The sequence below is a fragment of the Chiloscyllium punctatum genome, chromosome 22, assembly GCF_047496795.1.
Source record: "Chiloscyllium punctatum isolate Juve2018m chromosome 22, sChiPun1.3, whole genome shotgun sequence".
NCBI lineage: Eukaryota > Metazoa > Chordata > Chondrichthyes > Orectolobiformes > Hemiscylliidae > Chiloscyllium > Chiloscyllium punctatum.
Genome location: NC_092760.1, coordinates 22,589,129 through 22,610,840, shown reverse-complemented (window position 1 = coordinate 22,610,840; position 21,712 = coordinate 22,589,129). Strand labels below are relative to the sequence as shown.

General features: G+C 42.8%; 1 protein-coding gene across 1 annotated transcript in view; it reads right to left on the bottom strand.

Moving 5' to 3' along the window:
• LOC140493352 (intestinal mucin-like protein) overlaps window positions 1–21,712 on the bottom strand; it is a 99,751-nt gene that overhangs the window by 52,048 nt on the left and 25,991 nt on the right. The window contains exons 5-7 of the mRNA XM_072591751.1: window positions 19,773–19,799; window positions 12,185–12,211; window positions 11,054–11,080 (exon numbers count right to left, since the gene is read on the bottom strand). Of these exons, the coding sequence (XP_072447852.1) occupies window positions 11,054–11,072 (19 nt within the window). The 5' untranslated portion in view covers window positions 11,073–11,080; window positions 12,185–12,211; window positions 19,773–19,799. The remainder of the gene's footprint in view (window positions 1–11,053; window positions 11,081–12,184; window positions 12,212–19,772; window positions 19,800–21,712) is intronic.

Below are 21,712 nucleotides of genomic sequence, written 5' to 3'. Positions count from 1 at the left end.
TTATATCAGGGTGACCAGAATTGACTGCAGTATTCCAAAAGTGGCCTAACCAATGTCCTGGACAGCCACAACATGACCTTTCAAATCCTATACTCAATGCACTGTCTGATAAAGACAAACATACCATTTTTGAACGAAGGTTGTAATGAAGTCAGGAGCTGAGTGGCCCTGGTGGAACCTAAACTGGTTGTCATTGAACAGATTATTACTCAGCAGGTGCTGCTTGATAGCACTGTTGATGACACCGTCCATCATTTTACTGATGATCGAGAGCAGATTGTTGGGGTGGCAACTGGTTGTCATAGAATCCTTACAATATGGAAACAGGCCATTTGGCCCAACAAGTTCATATCGACACTTGAAAGAGTATCCCACCCAGACCCATTCCCCTATCTTATTACTCTACATTTCCCCTGAATAATGCACCTAATCTACACATCTCTGAACATTATGGAATTTGGGCAATTTAACAAGGTCAATGCACCTAATCTGCACATCTTTGGACTATGGGAGGAAACCGAAGCACCCAGAGGAAACCCACGCAGACAAGGGGAGAATGCACAAACTCCACACAGTCACCTGATGCTGGAATCAAACACGGCTCCCTGGCGCTTGAGGCAGCAGTGCTAACCATTGAACCACCGTGATGTCCATTCTAGTATTGGATTTGTTCTGTGTTTTTTGTCCCAGGACTGCCTGGGCAATTTTCCACATTGTCAGGTGAATGTCATTGTTGTACTTGGCTAGAGGAGCAGCAAGTTCTGGAGTATGAGTCTTCAGTACTATTGCCAGAATATTGCCAGAAGAGTTCACAGCCTTTGCAGGATCCAGTGCCTCCAATTGTTTTCAGATATTATATGGAGTGAATTAAATTGGCAGAAGACTGGTATTTGTGATGCTGGTGACCATTGGAGGTAGCTGAGATGGATCCTCCACTCGACACTTCTGCTTTCTCACCACAGATGCTGCCAGACTTGCTGAACTTTTCCTACAGCAATTTCTGTTTTTGTTTCAGAACTCTGAGAAGTGGAGGAAAATTTGGTCCTCATCTGATTGAGAATGACAATGTGAAATTTTGAAAAGCCATGACAATGAATCTCATTCTGTCAAGTTTCAGTGGATTGTAGATTATCCATCTAGCACCAATTTGCACTGTCCAGGAGGTTAGCTCATTTCAATCATTGTGTAATGACAGTGCACACTGGGTCAGGCATTGGATAAATGTGATCCTTTTATATCCAGGCATTCTGCCTCTCTCCAAGCCATAAGAAAGTGTGAATGAAAAAGAAAGACAGACAGCTCTGTCGTATCATTCATGATACCTATTCAGACCTATACTAAACCTCTGTGATCAACATGGTTTAAGTGCCACACAGCATGATGCTGTTTGTCTCCAGTGAAAAGAAAGGACATATTTCTCAGCAAGGACTGCATACTTGTCACTGCCAACATTCCTGTCATAGATCAAGGTATTTGCAACAGGAGGATAGTTGAGGAAGAGTTCAAATAGCTTTCTTCACCACAACATGCAGGCCCAGTCCAGCAGATTTGTCGTTTGGGATTTGGCTACTCATTCTGCTATGCCAAGCCATTCTAGATAATGGACATTGAAGTCTCTCATCCAGTTTACAAGCTACGTATCTTGCAAGCAGTTTAACAAAGAGAAGCACAGACTCATCAGCTGAGAGACTGTAACAATAATTATAAAACTGTTTCCTTGGACATTTGGAACTGATGCTGTGACCATTTAAGTGGTTCAGAGTCATTGTTCAGGACATCCAGAGTCATGATTTCCTAACTTTATACCATTGGGCTGCTACCTCTTTTTTCATATTTCAGAAATAGTCTTAATTCATAAAAAAAATCTTTATATCCATATATATTCATTCAAGCAGTTTGGTTCTGTATAGTCCTAACATATGAAGAACAAATAAACATTGGAGTAGACTGCAGTATGGAAGGAGGCCTTCAGCCCATCGAGTCCACACCGGCCCTCCAATCCAGAATCCCATCCAGACCCACCCACCCATGTAACCCTGTATTTCCCACAGGCTAATCCAACTGCCTGTACACTATGGTCATACTAAATTGCCCAATCTACCTAAGCTGCATATTTTTGGACTGAGAAAGGAAACTGCAGCACTTGCAGGAAACCCATGCAGACATGGAGAGAACATACAAACTCCACACAGTCGGCTAAGGGTAGTATCGAACCTGGCATTGTGAGGTAGCAGTGCTAATCACTGAGCCATAGTGCTGCCAGTTTTCCTGACAGTTACAACAAAATCAAGGCATTTCTTGCTTATGCAAGATACTATTTACACAGATTTGAGGTACCAGGAGAGTCCTATAACTGGATGGACCCCCGTTGGCCTTCAGCTGAAAGGTGGTTGGTCAATGGTTTTCCCCCATTGTGCCAGGGCAACAGCTGCCACAAGCTTTAGTGCACACGGTCCTGGATCTTGGAATGTGCCAGTCTGCAATACTGGGTCAAGGTCAACTCCTTGCACTGGAAAACCAACAAGTTTCGGACAGCGAGAATGATTCTTCTCCAGGCACAGTCGATATTTGTCTCAGTGTGTGTCCCGGGAAACAGACCACATAGCACAGAGTTCTGCTTCACAGAACTGCTTGGGACGAGCCTCGACAAAAACCACTGCATTTCTCCAGACTTCCTTTGCAAAAGCACATTCCAGTAGAAGATGTATAACAGTTTCAAAGTCCTGCTTTAAAGCAGCATGTGGGGGTTCAGACTGACTAGGCATATATGAAAGTTCTCTCTTTCACTAGCAGCCAAACGATGTCTTGGTGCTTGTTGGAAAGTTCTGGTGATGAGGCATTCTGCCAAATGAGTTTCACAGTCTGTCCAGGGAACAACACTACAGGCTCCATCCTCTCCCTTTCCCACAGATTGTTGAGGATGCCACGTGCTCACCACTTCCTGAAGGAGTTGTGGTCAAAGGTGATTTTCTTTGCAAATTTCTTCATTATGGACAAATGATATGGAATGGTCCAACTACTTGGAGCTTTCTGCGGCAACAAAGCCAGTCCTGTCCTTTACAACTCCAGGGATAAGTAGAATCTCAGTACATAGTGACACTTGGTGTTTGCATACTGAAAGTCTGTATACAGCTTGTGCAGCTGCACACAAAGGTGACCTTCAGGATGAGGATGTTCTTTCCATCTTGGACCTCCAGATGAAGTGGATGATGGCTTGGGTGATTAAAATGGTGCAGATTCTGCACCATGTACAACAGCACCAAGAGTACCTCACACCTGATGACTGGGTTTTTACTCTAAATGGAAATGGAGCAGTGCTCCCAAAAGCCCATTTCAGCCTCACTTTGGCGATGCACTCATTCCAAGTTTTTGGACATGTTCTGTCCCCCCGAACCACATTTCCACCATCTTCAGATAATGAAAAGCCAACATACCATACACTTTCACAACAACCCTATCAATCTGGGTGGCAACTTTGAGGGATCTATGAACATGGACCCCAAGATCCCTCTGTTCCCCCACACTGCCAAAAATCCTGCCTTTAACCCTGTATTCTGCATTCAAATTCAACCTTCCAAAGTGAAGAACTTACATTCTGCCATTTCTCAGCCCAGGTCTCCATCCTGTCAATGTCCCGTTGCAACCTACAACAGCCCTCCACACTATCCACAACTCCACCAACCTTCATGTCATCAGCAAACTTACTAACCCACTCTTCCACTTCATCATCCAAATCATTTATAAAAACACAAAGAGCAGAGGTCCCAGAACCAATCCCGGCGGAACACCACTGGTTACCGAGTTCAAGGCTGAATACTTTCCATCTACCACCACCTTCTGTATTCTATGGGCCAGCCAATTCTTTATCCAAACAGACAGGTTTTCCTGTATCCCAGGCCTCCTTACTTTCTGAATGAGCCTACCATAGGGAACCTTACTAAATGCCTTGCTGAAATCCATATAGACCACATCCGCTGCTGTACCTTCATCAACATGTTTTGTCACATTCTCAAAAAATTCAGTAAGGTTTGCGAGGCGTGACCTGCCCCTCACAAAGCCATGCTGACGATATCCAATCAAACTATGGTTTTCCAAGTAATCCTAAATCCTATCTCTCAGAATTCTCTTAGAATGCCCACAACTGATGTAAGACAGACTGGTAATTCCCAGGATTATCCCTATTCCCTTTCCTGAAGAAGGAAATAATATATGCCTCCCTCCAATCATCTGGGGCTACTCCATTGAACACTGAGGATGTAAATATCATAGCTAAAAGTGCATCAATCTCTTCCCTCATTTCCTGTAGAAACATAGGGTATATGCCATTTGCCCCAGGGGATTTATTTATCCTTACGTTTTTCAAAATTTTCAGTACAACCTCCTTCCTAATATCAACCTGTCCTTGCATTTCAACTTGTTTCACGCTGTCCTCAGAAACATTAAGCTACCTCTCAGTAGTGAACACTGAAGCAATGTATTCATTAAGGACCTCACCTACTTCCTCCAAATCCAGGCACAAGTTCCCTCCTTACAATTGACACATTCCTCATGAGCTCTGGTTTCTCAGGAGTTCAGCCCATTTGAAGTACCTGTGCATATGGCTGTGCACAGAAAGCCAGGCACTGGAAGCAACATGGTCCATTGAAACCCAGGCAGTTGGTAGTTCTTTGAGTTCTCAAAATCTATTGTTAATGTAGAATCACTCACATGCATTTATAAGGAGACAGTAAGGAATGCAGATGCTGGAAGCCAGAGTCAATGAGTGCAAAGCTGAAAAAGTACAGCAGGCCAGACAGCCTCTGAGGATCAGGAAGGTGAACTCCTCGGATTGAAACCCTTTGTCAGGACTGGGGGGGAGAGTAGGTGGGCTGGTGATGGGTGGCTGCAGATAGGGGCCTATTGTGCTATTGTGATTGGTCAGTGGGAGGGGTGGAGTGTTTAGGTGAGTCGGAATATAGACAGGTAAGGTCAGGTCAGGGAGGTGAGGAGGAGGGTGGTGCTGGACATGGGATAAGGCTGGGGGTGGAGAAATTTTGAAGCTGGTGAAATCAATATTGATGCCATTGTGCTGTAAGCTCCCCAGTTGAAATATCAGGTGTTATTCCTCCATTTTATGTATGGCCTCAATCTGCCACTGGAGGAGGCCAAAGATGGACATGTCACTGGGGAGTGGGAGGGGCACTTAAAATGGATGGCAACTGGAAAGTCAGGTTGGTTGATGCATGCAGAGCACAGATGCTCTGCGAACCAGTCCCCGAATATGCGTTTGGTTTCCCTAATATAGAGGAGACCGCATCAGGAGCAATTGCGCAGGAGGTTGGACAAAGTGCAGGTCTCTGTTGGATCTTGAAAGATTGTTTGGGGCTTTGGACAGAGGTGAGATGGGAGGTGTGGGGGCAGGTGTTGCATCGCGTATGGTTACAGGGAAACAGAAATAGTGGAAAGGTTGGTGGGGAGTGTAGAGTTGACAAGGGAGTCGGGAATGAATGCTCCCTGTGTAAAGTGGACAAGGGTAGGCAAGGAAGTATCTTTTTGGTGGTGGGGTCTGATTGCAGTTGGTGAAAATGCTGTTGAGGGCATCCCTACTTACTGAGAAGGGGAAACTATGGTCCCTAAAATAGGAGGATGTCTGGGATGTCCTGAAGCGGAATGTCTTATCCTGGGTGCAAATATGGCAGAGGCAGACGAATTGGGAGTGCGGTTTAGAATATTTGCAGAAGGGCGGGTAAGAGGCAATTTAAGAGTCAGTGGGTGTGAAATGGGTATCAATGGTGAGTCGGTTTCCGGAGATGGAGACGGAGAGGTCCAGGAAGGGGAGGTTGATGTCAGAAATGGTCCAGGTGAATTTGAGGGCAGGGTGGAAGACATTGGCTAAGTTGATGTACTGCTAGAGCTCCTTGTGGGAGCACGAGACAGCACTGATGCACTCATCAATATAGGAAGAGGTGAGGGATGGTGCCTGTGTAGTCATGGAAGAGAGATTGTTCCACGAATCTAACAGACAGGCAGACATAGCTCATAGCTCAGGCCCATGCGTGTGTATTCATGGCTACCCCTTTGGTTTGTAAGAAATGGGAGGAATCAGAGGAAAAATTGGTGAGGGTGAGAAGCAGTTCTGCCAAATGAATAAGACTGTCAATGGAGGGGGGATTGTTGAGCCTATGGGAGAGGAAGAGGTGGAAGGCTTTTCGGCCCACCATGTGAGGGATACAGGTAAAAAGGGCCTATATGTTCATGGTGAAGATGAGGTATTGGGGGGCCAGGGAATTGGAAGTTTTGGAAGAGGTGGAGGGTTGGGTTAAGTCTTGAATGCAGGTAGGGAGTTCCTGGACCAAAGGGGAAAGAATGGAATCAAGGTAGGAAGAGATGAGCTCAGTGGGGCAGGAAGCAGGCAGAGACAATGGGTTGAGTGAGTCAGTTGGCAGTTTGAGCCTTGGATAGGCGATAGAAACAGGCAGTATGAGGTTGGAGAACTATCAGGTTCGAGGTTGTGGATGGGAGAACTCCTGAAGTGATGAGGTTGTTGATGGTCTGGGAGATAATGGCTTGGTGATCAGAGGTGGGGTCATAATTGAGGGGACTGTAGAAGGTGGTGTCAGAGAGTTGGCATTTGTCCTCAGCGCTATAGAAGTCAGTTTGTCTTACTACCACCACAGCCCCCTTATCGGCAAGTTTAATAGTGAGATTTGGGTTGGAGCAAAGGGATTGGAGGAATGCAGGTTACGAAGGGGCGAGGTTGGAGTAAGTTGCGATTTATAAGGCAACGCTTATGTCAAGACAAAAGCCTCATGTGGTTTCAAACTCATTAAGTATTTTGAAATATAGTCACATTCATTCAGTGAGCAAATGCAACAGACAATTTTTGTCCTGCAAGCTTCCATGCACAGAAATCTGTCAGAATAAAGATCTTAGTCAAGTGAGTGAAGCATTTTCAATAGTTCTTATGATGTAACAGGGCAAATGAAATGGCCAGTTGGTACATTGCAAGCTCACATGCATAGAAATGTGACAATAAACACATTGTCAGTTTTACTCAAGTAGACCTAGGGATAAATAACAAACAAGTATCTGAGACGAACTGACCTCAACGATTGAGAAATAACATCAGGATCTAATAGCTTGACCATGAGGGTGCGAGGTGATCTTTCATGCAGAGGCAAGTATCTCTAACAATGTTGTACTCTCCCACCACTTCACTGTCAACTACATTTTAATAATCCAGACCTCAGGTGAAAACTTAAAGTGGACACTTTTCCCCAAAGATGAGATTTATTCATACTGAGCCACAGCTGACACTCACATTACAACCTAATCAAAACTATGGGAGCAAGTGAGAAGGGAATCAAACATATCCATTTACGATCATGTACTTTGTTAGCTGGTGGATAGCAGTCTCTTGGTTTTCCTGGAAAGGATGAATGAAACTGGAATCAATATTGAACTGAAGAGACCTCCCTGACATGCACATATGTTTAAAAACATAAAGAAAACATGAAAAAAACCAACTTAGATCAGCTTTAAAATACAAAATGTCAACTTCTCCACCTCCTGATGCTGCCTGGCTTGCTGTGTTCTTCCAGCCTCCTGCTTGCCTACCTTGGATTCCAGCAACTGCAGATTTTTTGTCTCATTCCTTAGTTCCTGGCTGGGCAATTAATCTAAATATTTGAAGGTAAATACCAGTTTTAAATGACTGAATGAACAATCCAGGATATTTGCGGAACACAGTGTTTACTGTGTTGATACCCCAAAGAATCATTCCAAGTCTGGCAGAGGATCATGTGCATTTCCTCTAACCTAATTTACTGCATCTGTTGCTCCTGATGTGGTCTCCTCTACACTGGAGAGACCAAGCGCAAACTCGGGGACCAGTTAAGGGAATATCTATGGTCCGTATACTCCGATCAACCCTTCTCTTGGTTGCAAGCCATTTCAGCTCCCCCTCCCATCCCCCAAAGGATCTGTCCACCCTGGGTCTCCTCCACCATCAAAGCAAGGCCACGTACAAACTGAAGGAAGAACACCACATCTTCTGCCTCAGGAGCTTACAACCTTATGGCCTCAACATAGAATTCACCAGCTTCCAAATCTCCCCAGCCCCCACCTCATCTGAGGTCCTGCCGTCCCTCTCTGCCCCACCTCTTTGACCTCATCTAACCTGTCCACCTACCTGCTCCACCTTTCTCACTGAACAACTTCAATCACCTCCTACCTGCATCCATCTATTGCCAATCCCACCAATCCTTACCTCAGCCACACCCCTTCATTTATTTCACAGAACCCTTCCTCTTCCCTTGTCCTGATGAAGAGTCCTGCCCGAAATGTAGACTCTCCTGCTCTTCTAATGCTGATTGACCTGCTGTGCTTTTTCTAGCTCTACATTTTATCAACTTTACAGCATCTGCAGCCCTCACTATCTCCTTGATGTAAAATGGGCCTCGTTCTGGATCAGGAAGATTTTCAATCAAAGTAATGAACCAAAGATATTAAAGCACATATCATTCCTTTACTAGAATATATTTTGAATCAACGGTCAATGTTAATGAATGTGAATACATGCAGAGTCACCACTGATCCCTTGCCAGACATTTGGCACAAACATAAAGGTCCCAGAAAAATGGAGTAAAGTATCAATGAGTGTGAATGAATTTCACAATGAAATTTTGAAAAATCATGACAAATAATTAATATAATTTCCACGCAAGCATCAGAAGACTGTAGATGATCCTTGTATCAGCAGGTCACAGGATACTAACAGTGTCAATTTGCATTGTTCTTCTGACATTTTGCTATGGGGAACATTAATTATCATGGTAACATTGCTTCAATTATTCAGAATGTGATACTACACACTGGGTCAGGTATTTGGAGGAGTCCTAACCCTTTCATATCCAGGCATTCTGCCTCTCTCAAAGTCCACAGACATTAGCCTAAATTAAGAAGAATCTACATTTGTCAAGTATCCTTCATGCACTCTGTTCTGAACCTATGCAATGCAGCATGTTGGAGGTGCAATACAGCATGATGCTGCCTATCCGTAGTGTGAAGAAAGGAGATATTTTTTGTGCCTCTCAACATTACTGAGATGGTATTAAGGTGTTTGCATGAGCAGGCTAATTGACAAAAAGCTCAAGTAGCTTTTCACTCTTGTGCTCATTTTCTCACCATATCATGAACACCCAATCTAGCAGATTTGACTTTTGGGCTTTGGCCTGTATTTCTGCTATTCCAGATCACGGACATTGAAGTTCCCTATCCAATCTGCAAGCTGTGCAACTTCCAAGTTCCAGGAACAAACATACAGGGAGACTGGGAAACTTGCAGGAACAATTGGGTTGTCATCATAGGGGATTTTAATTTTCCTAACATAGACTGCCGTAATGTTAAGGTCTTAGATGAGGTGGAATGTGTTAAGTGTGTTCAGGAAAGTTTCTTCATGCAGTATATAGAGGGTCCGCCTCGGGAAGGGGCAAAACCTGACCTACTCTTGGGAAATAGGGCAGGACAGATGACGGAGGAGAGAATGGGGGAGCACTTTGTAACCAGTGACCATTGTTCTACTAATGTTAAAATACTTAGGGAAAGGGATAAAATTGGTCCATAGGTACAAATTCTAAATTGGGTCAGGCGAATTTTGATGGAATTAGACGGAATTTTGCAGGGGTTGATTCAACTAGTTTATTTGCAGGCAAAGGGACCTCCGACAAGTGGAAGGCCTTTAAAAGTGAAATAGCTAGTGTTCAAGGTCTATATGTTCCTGTTCGGGTGAAGGGAAAAGTTGCCAGGAATAGGGAACCTCAGATGACAAGGGATATAGAGGCTTTGATCAGAAAAGAGGAAGCATGGCTCAGGTACAGGCAGCTGGGATCACGGGAATCCCTGGAGGTATATAGGGGATACAGGATTTTATTGAAGAAGGAAATCAGGAGGGCAAACAGGGAGACACCAGATAGCTTTGGCAGAGAAAATTAGGGTGAATCCAAAGAGTTCATTTAGGTATACTAATGGAAAAAGAATAACTAAACAGAGAATAGGACACCACCAAGAACAATGTGGACATGTATGAGTGGAACCAGAGGAGATGGGTAAAGTCCTCGGTGAATATTTCTCCTCTGTGTCTTGGGAACTTCGGGAGGTTAGTGGTCATATTTTGGGGACAGCACATAGCATAGTAGAGGAGGTGTTGCATGAATTAGAATGTATGAAGATGGATAAATCTCCTGGTCCTGAACAGAGAGATCTAAGAACCATGCAAGAGGCTAGAGAAGAATTTACGGAAGCCCTAACTGATATATTTGCATTATCGTTAGCCATGGTTGAAGACCTGGAAGACTGGAGGGTAGTGAATGTTGTGTCTGTATTCAAGAAGGGCTGCAAAGAAAAAGCTGGGAATGAAAGACCAGGAAGTCTATCCTGTGTGGTAGGTAAGTTGCATGAGAAGATTCTAATGGATAAGATGTACATCCTCTTGAAAAGATAGGGTTTGATTGGGAGTAGTCAGCATGTCTTTGTGCGTGGGGGATCATGCCTCACAAATTTGTTAGATTTCTTTGAAGTGATCAGGAACGTTGATGTAGGCAGTAGACATAGTCTATATGGATTTCACTAAGATCTTGAGAGGCATGGATAGGGTGCATGCAGCAGGCTTTTTACCAGGATTGGGGAAACAAGGACAAGAGAGCATCAGGTTAAGGAAAGAGGGGAAACAATAAATGGGAACACAAGGGGCAACATTTATTTACTGAGGATAGTATGCATATGGAATGAGCTGCCAGCAGAAGTGGTTGAGGTGGGTACATTAACAACATCTAAAAAGCATTTAGACAAATACATGGATAGGAAAGGTTTAAAAGGATTTCCTGACTTTTATTTAAAACTGGGTTAGTACATGTGTGTCCTGGATTGGAATTTGAACACACTTTGCCTCAAACACAAAATTTCTGCCAGTTGGATCACAGGTGATACCTTATAATTTGAATTAATTGCAATCTCACACACAACGATCATCATCAGGACATCAACAGGAGTCACTCATGAGCAGGTACTCTTTTACCTGGTGGATAGTAGTCCATCTGTTTTTCTGGAAAAGAACAATTAAAAGCTTAATCATTAACAGGATACAGATTGTTTGAAATACAAATGTATAAACAACAAAAACAGAAATAACAAATCAACTTTTGTCACAAAACTGCTGATGCCCATTCCTACGAATAGTCAAACCATTTTCAAACAGAATGCAGCTCAAAGCAATGATCTTACTATTACGTAGTCCCACTGGGTGCTATGCCAATGCTAAACACTGCAAATCTAACTGCAGAATGATTCCTGCCAATACAAAAACAAAATGCAACAAAGTACATATCACACATTTAGCAGAATTGTTCAGCAGTTCAATTTATGGGCATGGAGATCTGCATCAGCAAGCTAGTTGACAAAGTGCTCAAGAAGCTTTTTACTCTCGTGCTCATTTTTTAACCATAGTATGCAGGCCCAGTCCAGCAGACATGACTATTGGGCTTTGGCCAGTAGTCTACATCATGGACATGGAAGTTCCCCAACCAGTCTGCAAGCTGTGCAACTTCCAAGTGCTGTGGAACAAGAGGCACTGATACATCAGCTGAGATATTATGGTCTCAATAATTATAAGATGGTTCTTTTTATATTTTTACCTCATCCTGTGACTATTTAAAAATTTCAAAGTCATTGTTCATGACTTTAATGACCATGATCTCCAGACCTCATAGCAGCATGTTTCCACATACTGTGGATCATCCTACAATGGGGACAGGACCTGATATGGTCATACCTTACTGCTGATGGCGAAGTCTGGGATGTTGGCTGAATGGTATGTTTCTTTGAGTGTGACTATGTGATGTGCTTGTGCTGTGGGACAACTTTCTCAATATCCTGCCAGTCTCCACATGGTGCTGAAGTGAACTGCACACATTTGACAGAGTTGAGTATGTCTTTGCTGAAGTCAATCTGAATTTACTGACTTTTATTTAAAACTGGGTTGGTACTTGTGTGACCTGGGCTGGAATTTGAACACACTTTGCTTCAAGACACAAACTTTCTGCCACTTGGACCACAGGTAACACCTTAATATTTAGATTCATTGCAATCTTGCATTCAAGGATCATCATCAGGGCATCACCAGCAGTCACTCATGAGCAGGTACTCTTACCTGGTGGATAGTAGTCGATTGTTTTTTCTGGAAAAGAACAATAAAAGCTTTAATCATTAACAGGATATAGATTGTTTAAAATACAAATGTATAACTAACAAAAATGGGAACAACAAAACAAATTTTGTCACAAAACTCACTGATTCAGAATCACAGAATTCCTACAGTGTGGAAACAGGCTCTTCAACCCAACATGTCCACACTGATCCTCCGAAGAATAACCCACTCAGACCCATTCCCCTACTCTATATTTATCCCTGACTAATGCTCCTAACCTACACATCCCTGAACACTTTGGGCAATTTTAGCATGGCTAATTCACTTAATCTGCACATCTTTGGATTGTGGGAGGAAAACAGAGCACCCGTAGGAAACCCACACAGACACAGAGGGAACATGCAAACTCCACACAGTCGCCTGAGGTTGGAATCAAATCCGGGTCCCTGGCAATGTGAAGCAATGGTGCTAGCTACTGAGCCATTGTGCCACTGAAACCACTAATGTTCATTCCTAAGAATGGTCAAACCATTTACAAACAGAAACTGAAGTTTGTAATACAGGCTCAGTCACTCAAAACCATGATCTAGTCCTTGCGTGTGCCCCACAGGTCGCTATGCTGAAGATAAACGCATGCAAATCTAAATTCAGAATGATTCCTATCAATATAACAAACAAAATGCAGCAAAATATACATCACACATTTAGCAGAATTGCTCACCATTTCAATTTATGGGCATGGCTATTGTAATGCAATAGACGACATGCAAACACTGATTTTTATCACTAATTTTGGCATAATCTGGCAGTACTCCCAAAGAAACAGCAGAAATTATAAACTGGTCTTGATCCAACTGTAAAGTTCAAAAATATTTGAAGTACTTCCTCTCAAGGGCCAGTGCATGAAAAGTGATCCAGTGACTGTGTGGTACCAAGCCCACAACTACAAGAGTGTCAATTGACACATTCCTCATGAGCTCTGCTTTGTCAGGAGTTCAGCCTATTTTAAGAATCTGTGCACATGCCTGTGCACACAAGTCCAGCTACTGGATCCAGAACAGTCTGTTGAGATTCTGGCAGTTAGGAGCTTTTCGAGTTCTCAAAATATGGCGTTGATATAGAATGACTGATGTGCATTTATTCTGTCCATTTGTGTCACGGCAAAATCCTCCAGTGGTTTCAAGCTGATTAAGTGTCTTGATCTGTAGTCACATCCATTAAGTGAGCAAATGTAACAGACTTTTTTTGTTCTGCAAGCTTCAATGCATAGAAATGAGACAGAAGAAAGACCTTAGTCAAAGTAGTGAAGCAAGCGGGGGGTGATCCAAGATGGCAACGACCTAGGAGGATCACGTTGCTGGGCTCCGGACCACACCATTGGCAGGACGGAATTAGAACCCGTCCCATCCATGCCACTGTGAACAAAAAAACAGTAAAAGAGTTAAAGAACCTGAAAATCTTGCTTACCTTTGTTTTTGCCACAGGAGAATGCCAAAGAAAGGAGGCGGGCCGCGGCTCAATCCACCAAGGCAGTGGGCTTATTTATTCACCAGGCCTTGGTTGAGGAGCTTACCAAATCTTGCGAGGTCCTGGGGAAGCAGATTGAAGAAAACAATTGAGGAAAAGCTGACCTTAGTCTCTGCTAGGCTGCAAAAGCACAAACAGTATCTGGAAGACGTGGGGAGAAAGACTGATGAGTTTGAATGCAGAGTGGAAAGGGTGGATGCAGAGGCTGATTCATCCAAGAGTTGGATTGAAGCCATGGAAGCACAGGCCTGTGGTTTGCTGGATCTGGTGGATGGCTTTGAGAACAGGGGCAGAAGAAAGAATCTTTGTGTTGTTGGCATGCCAGAGCGGATGGAAGGTGAGCAGTCTTCTTTGAAAGGTGGTTCCTGGAATTCCTTAGTTTGGAGGCTGAAAAGGAAGAATAAAAATTGAGAGCGCCTTCCAGGTCACGACATGGATACCAGAACGGACCAGTGCCCTCTAGCCCTGTCCTGGTATGGTTCCATCATTATAAAATTCAAACGCAGAGTCATGGAAGCTTCCAAAGCTCAAGGGAAGTGTCCGAAGGCATTGGTGGCGTGGGCTCCAGGATCATGCTTTTCCAAGTTCTTTCAGCAGCAGTGATCCAGAAAAGGAAGTCCTACAACAGCATCAAGAAGAGATTGAGAGAGCTTGGGATCCAGTACTCTTTAAGATATCCAGTAGTGCTTCGGATTAATCATAATGGATCCGTACATTTATTTGACTCGCCAGAGAAAGCTTGACTTTGTGAACACGCTGACTTAAGCCGGACGATTGAATAGGCACAGGTAACAGAGTTGTTCAGGTTTGTCCTTCTTCAGAGAGGACTTGGTGGAGTCTCCTTTCATTGGTAATAAGTTGTGTTAAATTATGTTCGGGATGGATAGAGCATTTATCTTTAAGTTCTAAGTTGTTATATCAAGGAATGGGTGATGCATTTACTTTTAACTTACTTGTGTATATTTACTAATCTAGTTTTTTCTTACCTTTTGTTTGGATCCTTTATCCTGGGTTGCCTGTGTTTGTGTCGCGACCCTAGCTAGTAGGAGTTAGGAGGGTGGTTGTGATGGTTGGTAGGGTTTTGGGATGTGTAGGTGCCCCCTTTGAAATGGGGTGTGTGTGTGTGGGGGGGGATCTAATCAGTGCCTCAGGTGAGAAAATCAGTGCCTTTGAGAACAGGGGCAGAAGAAAGAATCTTTGTGTTGTTGGCATGCCAGAGCGGATGGAAGGTGAGCAGTGCTTTTCTGTTTTTGATGTACATAGTTTTTGCAAGTTTAGTAGGTTTGTTTATTTGTAGCTGTTTTAGTTTATGTAGTTTTTGTGTTTTGTGGATCTTCTTGTACTGAAGCTTGGTGATTCACAGTTTGAATTCTTCCTCTTTGGAGTCTAAATGGTACTATAGAAGGTCATGGCTAAGGGTGTGTTCAAGTGATATATCTGGAACATTAAGGGAAGTCACTCACTGGTCAAGAAGGAGATGGTACTCTCCAGTCTTAAAAGGGAGAGGGTGGACGTTGCCTTACTGTAAGAAACACACCTAGATGATGCAAAGCATTTGAGACTGCAACAGAATGGGTATGAGCGGGTTTATTTCTCATCTTTCAATACTAAGACTAGGGGGGTGTCCATATTTGTAAGGAAGAAGCTCCCATTTAAGTTGTTAGAGTTTATTAAAGACACACATGGGAGATTTGTAATCCTCAAACCTTTGATAAATGGGGAAGAACACGGGATCTGAAATGTTTATTGCCCCCTGGCCCACCCCCTCAAGTTTTTGATAGACACACTTTCTAAACTGGTTAACCTTGCATCTCAGCATATTATCATGGTGGGGGGGGGTTTAATTTTCTAATAGATCCTACAGTAGACAGGTTGCCCAAACCCCCCTCAACATCTTCTTCAAGATCTAAGAAATTATGGGATTTGTGTGTTCAACTAGGACTGGTAGATGTTTGGAGGCACCTTCACCCTACTGACAGGGATTTTACGTTTTTCTCGAACCTGCACAGATGCCATACCAGCACTGATCTCTTTGGGCTCAGTGGTGTCATGTACAATTGGCAATATCACTATTTTTGATAATGCTCTAGTGTATCTAATGGTCAAGAGTAATGATACTATAGTGGGTTTGAGGCATTGGTGACTGGCTCCCTTTATCCTGAAAGATAGCAAGTTTACTGAATTCTTTTCTACTGAATTCAGGGCTTTTTGGCCAGTAATCCATCCATTCTCTGGGAAACTGCTAAAGCCTATTCTAGGGGGTGAGTTAATTCCTATTCTGCCAGTAAGAAATGGCCTTCGTTGGCTAAATTGCAGAGGATCTCAGTGCTTCAGTCCGCACTGAATTCCATGCTCAACAAATAGCTAAGAGGGAGCTTACATTTGCAAAGCAAAGGCTGTTTGAGCATGGGGATAAGCCAGGCAAGTACTTAGTGTATTTCGCCAGGAAAAGGAGTGCTCTCCAAGCCATTACCTCAATCAGGGAATATACTGAAATTTAACCATGATCCTAAAAGGATTAATGCGGCATTTTGGAAATTTTACTCCCGACTATACTAGTCTGAAAGTTTGAGGATGGGTGGGCTATGGTAGAGTCTTTTTTTAAGAATTTGGAGCTCCCGGGAGTGACCCCTAAGCAAAAGTCTCTCCTCAATATCCTACTGTCAGTGCAAGAGGTGCTGGAGGCTGCATGGCAGCTTCAGAAATAGAAAGGCACCTGGTCCTGTTGAACTTCCAAGTGAGTTTTATAAGCAATTTATAAATACACTGTCAGGACCGCTGCTTAGTATGTTTAGCGACTCACGTAGTCGTGGCCTCCTCCCGCCATTTTTAAGAGAGGCATCTCCCTTAAAAAAAGGAAGGCACTGGAGGACTGTGCTTCCTATAGGCATATCTCACTTCTGAATGACGATTTCAAAGTCCTATCTAAGACTCTTGCACTAAGACTAGAAACTTTGATGCCCTACATCATTAAGGAAGATCAAATGGGTTTTATAAAAGGTTGCAGATCATCAAGTAATGTCACAAGGTTACTCAATATGATCCAAATATGTCAACAGCCATCCGTACATGGATTTGTGATCTCTCTCTAGACGTGGAGAAGGTATTTGACTGGGTTGAGTAGACGTACCTTTTTTTATAGGCAAAAGTGAGGACTGCAGATGCTGGAAATCAGAGTCTAGATTAGAGAGGTGCTGGAAAAGCACAGCAGGTCAGGCAGCATCCGAGGAGCTAGAAAATTGATGTTTCGGGCAAAAGCCCTTCATCAGGATTCACTCTAATCTAGTACCATTTTTATACTTTAAAGCAGTTTGGCCTGGGTGAGGTCTTCATCAGATGGGTAAAGGTTTTGTATAGTGACCCTCTTGCTATGGTTCTCACCAATGATGAAATAAACAATTTCAATATACCTAGGAGCAGTCGACAGGGCTGTCCCTTATCACCGTTGCTTTTCATATTGGTGATTGAACTGCTGGTGGAGGCAATATGTAGGGATCCCGATATATCTGCTCCAGAAGTGGGGACAAAGTTACATAAGATTGCATTGTATGCATATAACGTTCTTGTCTTTTTATCAAGCCCAACAGTTTCGGTGCCTCATCTGATACAATGCATTAATTTGTTTGGTGGCTTTTTGGGTTACAAGATCAACTTTGCAAAATCAGAGGCCATACCAACGGTGGTGTCTCGAAAATGCCTGGTCCTAAGGACGAATCTTGATTTCCATTTAAATGGTCATAGGAGGGCTTTCTCTACTTATCATCGCTCTCGTCTTTGATCAGCTTTTTAAAACCAATTTTGCCCATTCATTCGACAGAATCAAACAAGATCCTTGAGATGGGAGGCGCTTCCAATCTCTTGGCTAAATTGGATAACCCTCATTAAAATGAACATTCTCCCCTGCCTGCTGTATCCTATGCGAATACTTCCTTTGCTTTTTACTACGCAAACATTTAGAAGGCTGAACGGCTGGTTCAGTTCCTTTATTGGTTATCGCAAGCGACCACTTATTAAACTAACAACCTGCAGCTACTCCACAGACTGGGAGAGGAGTGGACCTCCCAGACTATCAATTAAGCTGTCAATAGTGACCCGCACTCACTATGGTTGGACATTTGAAGTATCTCAGGCAAGTTGTCACCTTACTAGCTTGCTGTTCTTGGACAAAATGAGGACAGTTAAGGACTATTGCCATAGCCCAATAGTTATTAATACTATTGAAGCATGGAGGGAAATTTGCCAAAATGTAATTTTTTACACCCATAGTTGGTATGTTGGGTCTTCAGCCGGGGATGGACTCGGGGTTTAAACTATAGGCAGCTAGGGGTGTGTCTTGCCTGGGTGACTTATTCAAGGAGGATATACTGACATCTTTTGACCAGTTGGCTTGGAAATACGAGTTGCTCAGTAGGGATCTCTTCTGTGCTTTTCAAATTTGAAATTTCATACAAAAAGAAGCCACACTTCTAACTGATTCTTATAATCAGACAGAGAGAAGAGGGTGCAAGTGTGGCGAACACACTTCCTGTCAGCAATGTCTATCACCTTTTGGGATACGGCCCATTGGACAATTCCGAACGGCTCTGTAAGGTGTGGGAGAGAGAGCTGGACGTTGAGATCTCTTCTGAAGTAAAGGAGGATATTGGGGAAAATGCAACGAGGATCTCAATTTGCAACAGGACTCATGCCTTGCAATTGAAGATTCTCCACAGGGTCTGCTTGGCTCCAGACCGCCTTTCAAAATTTCAAGTGGGAATATCTCCAATGCGTCCTAAACGTAAAATGAGAATGGGAACTCACTCATTGTCTCTGCTCCTGCCACAGGCTGCTGGCATACTGGAACGCTGTGGAGGTGAAATAGAGAGGGTCTTGGGGATAGAGGTGGAGATGGACTCGGTATCTCTTCTTCTTGGCTTTGATAATCCACCTCCATTAGATGTGCACAAAAAAAAGCTTTACAGTATTCTCACTTTATGTGCATGAATGAACATTCTGTTAGGGTGGGTGCCTGAAAATCCCCCGGGAATGTAAGGATGGCGTAAGCTATCATGAAACACATCCCTTTGGACTTTCTTACATGATTTGGAGATGCCGGTGTTGGACTGGGGTGTACAAAGTTAAAAATCACACAACACCAGGTTATAGTCCAACCGGTTTAATTGGAAGCACACTAGCTTTTGGAGCGACAATCACCTGATGGAGTGTTGCTCTGAAAGCTGGTGCTTCCAATTAAACCTGCTGGACTATAACCTGGTGTTGTGTGATTTTTGACTTTCTTACAAGTATGGTGCACTGTAAAACTGAAAATTTTTATAAGACATGGCAGCCTTTTTTTGGACTACTTGGGTACAGATTTGTCTGCCATACTAATAAGGGCCTTTATAAGATCATGACGATTCTGTTTAATGAATCTGGCATCCAGAGAGGAGGAACTACGAACACCTGAATATGTATAAATGTATGCTCTTGATGGTCGAGGGCTTTTACTTTGTTTCGTAGAGCTGTATTATTATTACTGTCATGATTCATCAGTTAGTTGTTAGCTATTAGTTATTATTTATTTATGTAATTCGTGGATTTCTTTGTATCGTTTTGAATCGTTTTGTTTTGTATTTGTTCTAATATCTAAACAAAAATTCCTTTTTTCAATAAAAATATATTTTTTAAAAAAGCACTTAATTAAGTAATTGGAAATGACCAATTGGTACATTGTAAGCACGCATATATAGAACTGTATAGACAATAAATACATTATCAGTTTTACACAAATATACCTAGGGATAAATAATAAACAAGTGTTTGAGAGGAACTGACCTCAATGATTCAGAAATAACATCAGGATCTAATTTCTTGATCATGAAGAGGCTATGTGATCTTTCATGCAGAGGCAACTACCTTGCACTCTCATGTACTGCACACCAACTATATTTTGACAATCCAGACCCCAGGCGAAAACTTACTGAGCCACAGTTGACAGTCACATTTCAACGTAATCAAAACTTTGTGGACAAGTATTAATGTAAGGGAATCAAACATATCCATTTATGATCATGTATTTTGTTACCTGGTGGATAATAGTCACTGGGTTTCTCTGGAAAAATTGAATGAAATTGCAATCAATATTGAACTGAAGAGATGCTATCTGACATGTACATACGGTTAAAAATATAAAGAAAACATTTGAAGAACTACTTAGATTATGCTCTATAATACATACAGCTGATTCTTGGTCCCTGGCTGGACAATTAATCTGCAAACCTGAAGATGAAGAACGGTCTTGACTGACTGAATGAACTAATATAGGCCGTTTGTGAAACACAGACGTCACTGTGGTGATGCAAAGTGGGCCTCATTTTCGACCAGGAAGGTTTTTGATCAAAGTAATGAACCAAAGATATCAAAGCACACACCATTCCTTTACTGGAATATATTTTGAATCAGTGGTCAATGTTATTGAATGTGAATATATGCTGTGTCACCACTGATCCCTTGCCAGAAGCCAGAGAAATAGGGTTGTGACAATGCTGCTCCTTTAACATAGTTATGCTGTCCTTGGCTTTTTTTCAGAGATGCCGTAAAAGCAGTGATTACAAGAGGTCTAGATTTGAAGGGTTTGTGCTCAATTTGATTATAGCTAACAGATACTGCCTCGGAAAAAAGGCTTTCAAGTTTAAAAATAAACACTTGTACAATGAGGAGTGGCAAGTTATCCCAGCTCCGTTTTCTCTGGTTTGGTTTGATTTGATTTTAGTAGTGTGGCTGTTCACTGAAAGTAGTCAGTCAGGTGTGACGCTTCTGGAAACAAAGAAGCAGTTCCATGTTGATCCTCCCTCTCTCTGACATATTTTAGATTTTGATTAGATTAGATTACAGCGTGGAAACAGGCCCTTTGACCCAACAAGTCCACACCGACCCGCTGAAGCGCAACCCACCCATAACCCTACATTTACCCCTTACCTAACACTACGGGCAATTTAGCATGGCCAATTCACCTTACCTGCACACCTTTGGACTGTGGGAGGAAACCGGAGCACCCGGAGGAAACCCACGCAGACACGGGGAGAACATGCAAACTCCACACAGTCAGTCGCCTAAGGTGGGAATTGAACCCAGGTCTCAGGCGCTGTGAGGCAGCAGTGCCAACCACTGTGCCACCGTGCCTCCTGGAAGACCCCGTGTTTGATTTTTCCTTTTTTTTTGCGAAAGGGTGTTTATGGGGAATGTTGCAAGTATTTGGAACAGCTTGATTAAGCTAGGATAATCTGTTGGGTTTTCAGATAGGTTAAGTTATTCAGCATTCTGTTCTCCTTCATTTGTGTTTCATTTGGTAATTTTGCAAATAAATCCTCCTTTTTTAAAACTAAGTGATTGGGCCACCTGCATTACTCCTAGAATATCCACGTTATACCTTCTTAAAACAATAAACAAAGTTAGGGTCTGGGCTACTTTCTTAAAATGTTTTGAGGGGGTCAGGCCCGGCCTATAACAGATTGGGGGCTCTTTGCCAGATTTGTTCTATAGTTCCAAATTGGGATGAGAGTTGTTTTACTCAAAGGCTGTGAATGGTAGGTGTATGGTCTTTTGTCCTGGGTGTAGATTTCAGTTGGTTTAAACAGTGCTCTGGATAGCAATGGCTTTTTCAGTCACCAAGAGTTTTCTGGGGTTGGAAGAAGTGATTTTGCGGGTTTTACAAAAGGTGATTAAGACCAGGCTTCTGCAATTATCAGACAAGCTGGGGCTGGAGCTGCCTCCTACTGGAAAGAAAGAGATAATTACAGCAATAGCCCAAGCATTTAAATTTGCTGGAAACACCATCAGAATCTTTAGAGATGACTAAAGTTCAATTGAAAATGAAGCAGCTTGAATTAGAGGCAAAAGACAGGTAAAGGGCTAAAGAAATGAAACAGTTTGAATTATGATTAAGAGCAGAGGAAAGAGAGAGAGAGGAGAGACAAAAAGAGAGAGAAAGAAGGAGAGAAGATGGAGAAAATGAGAGAGAGGAAA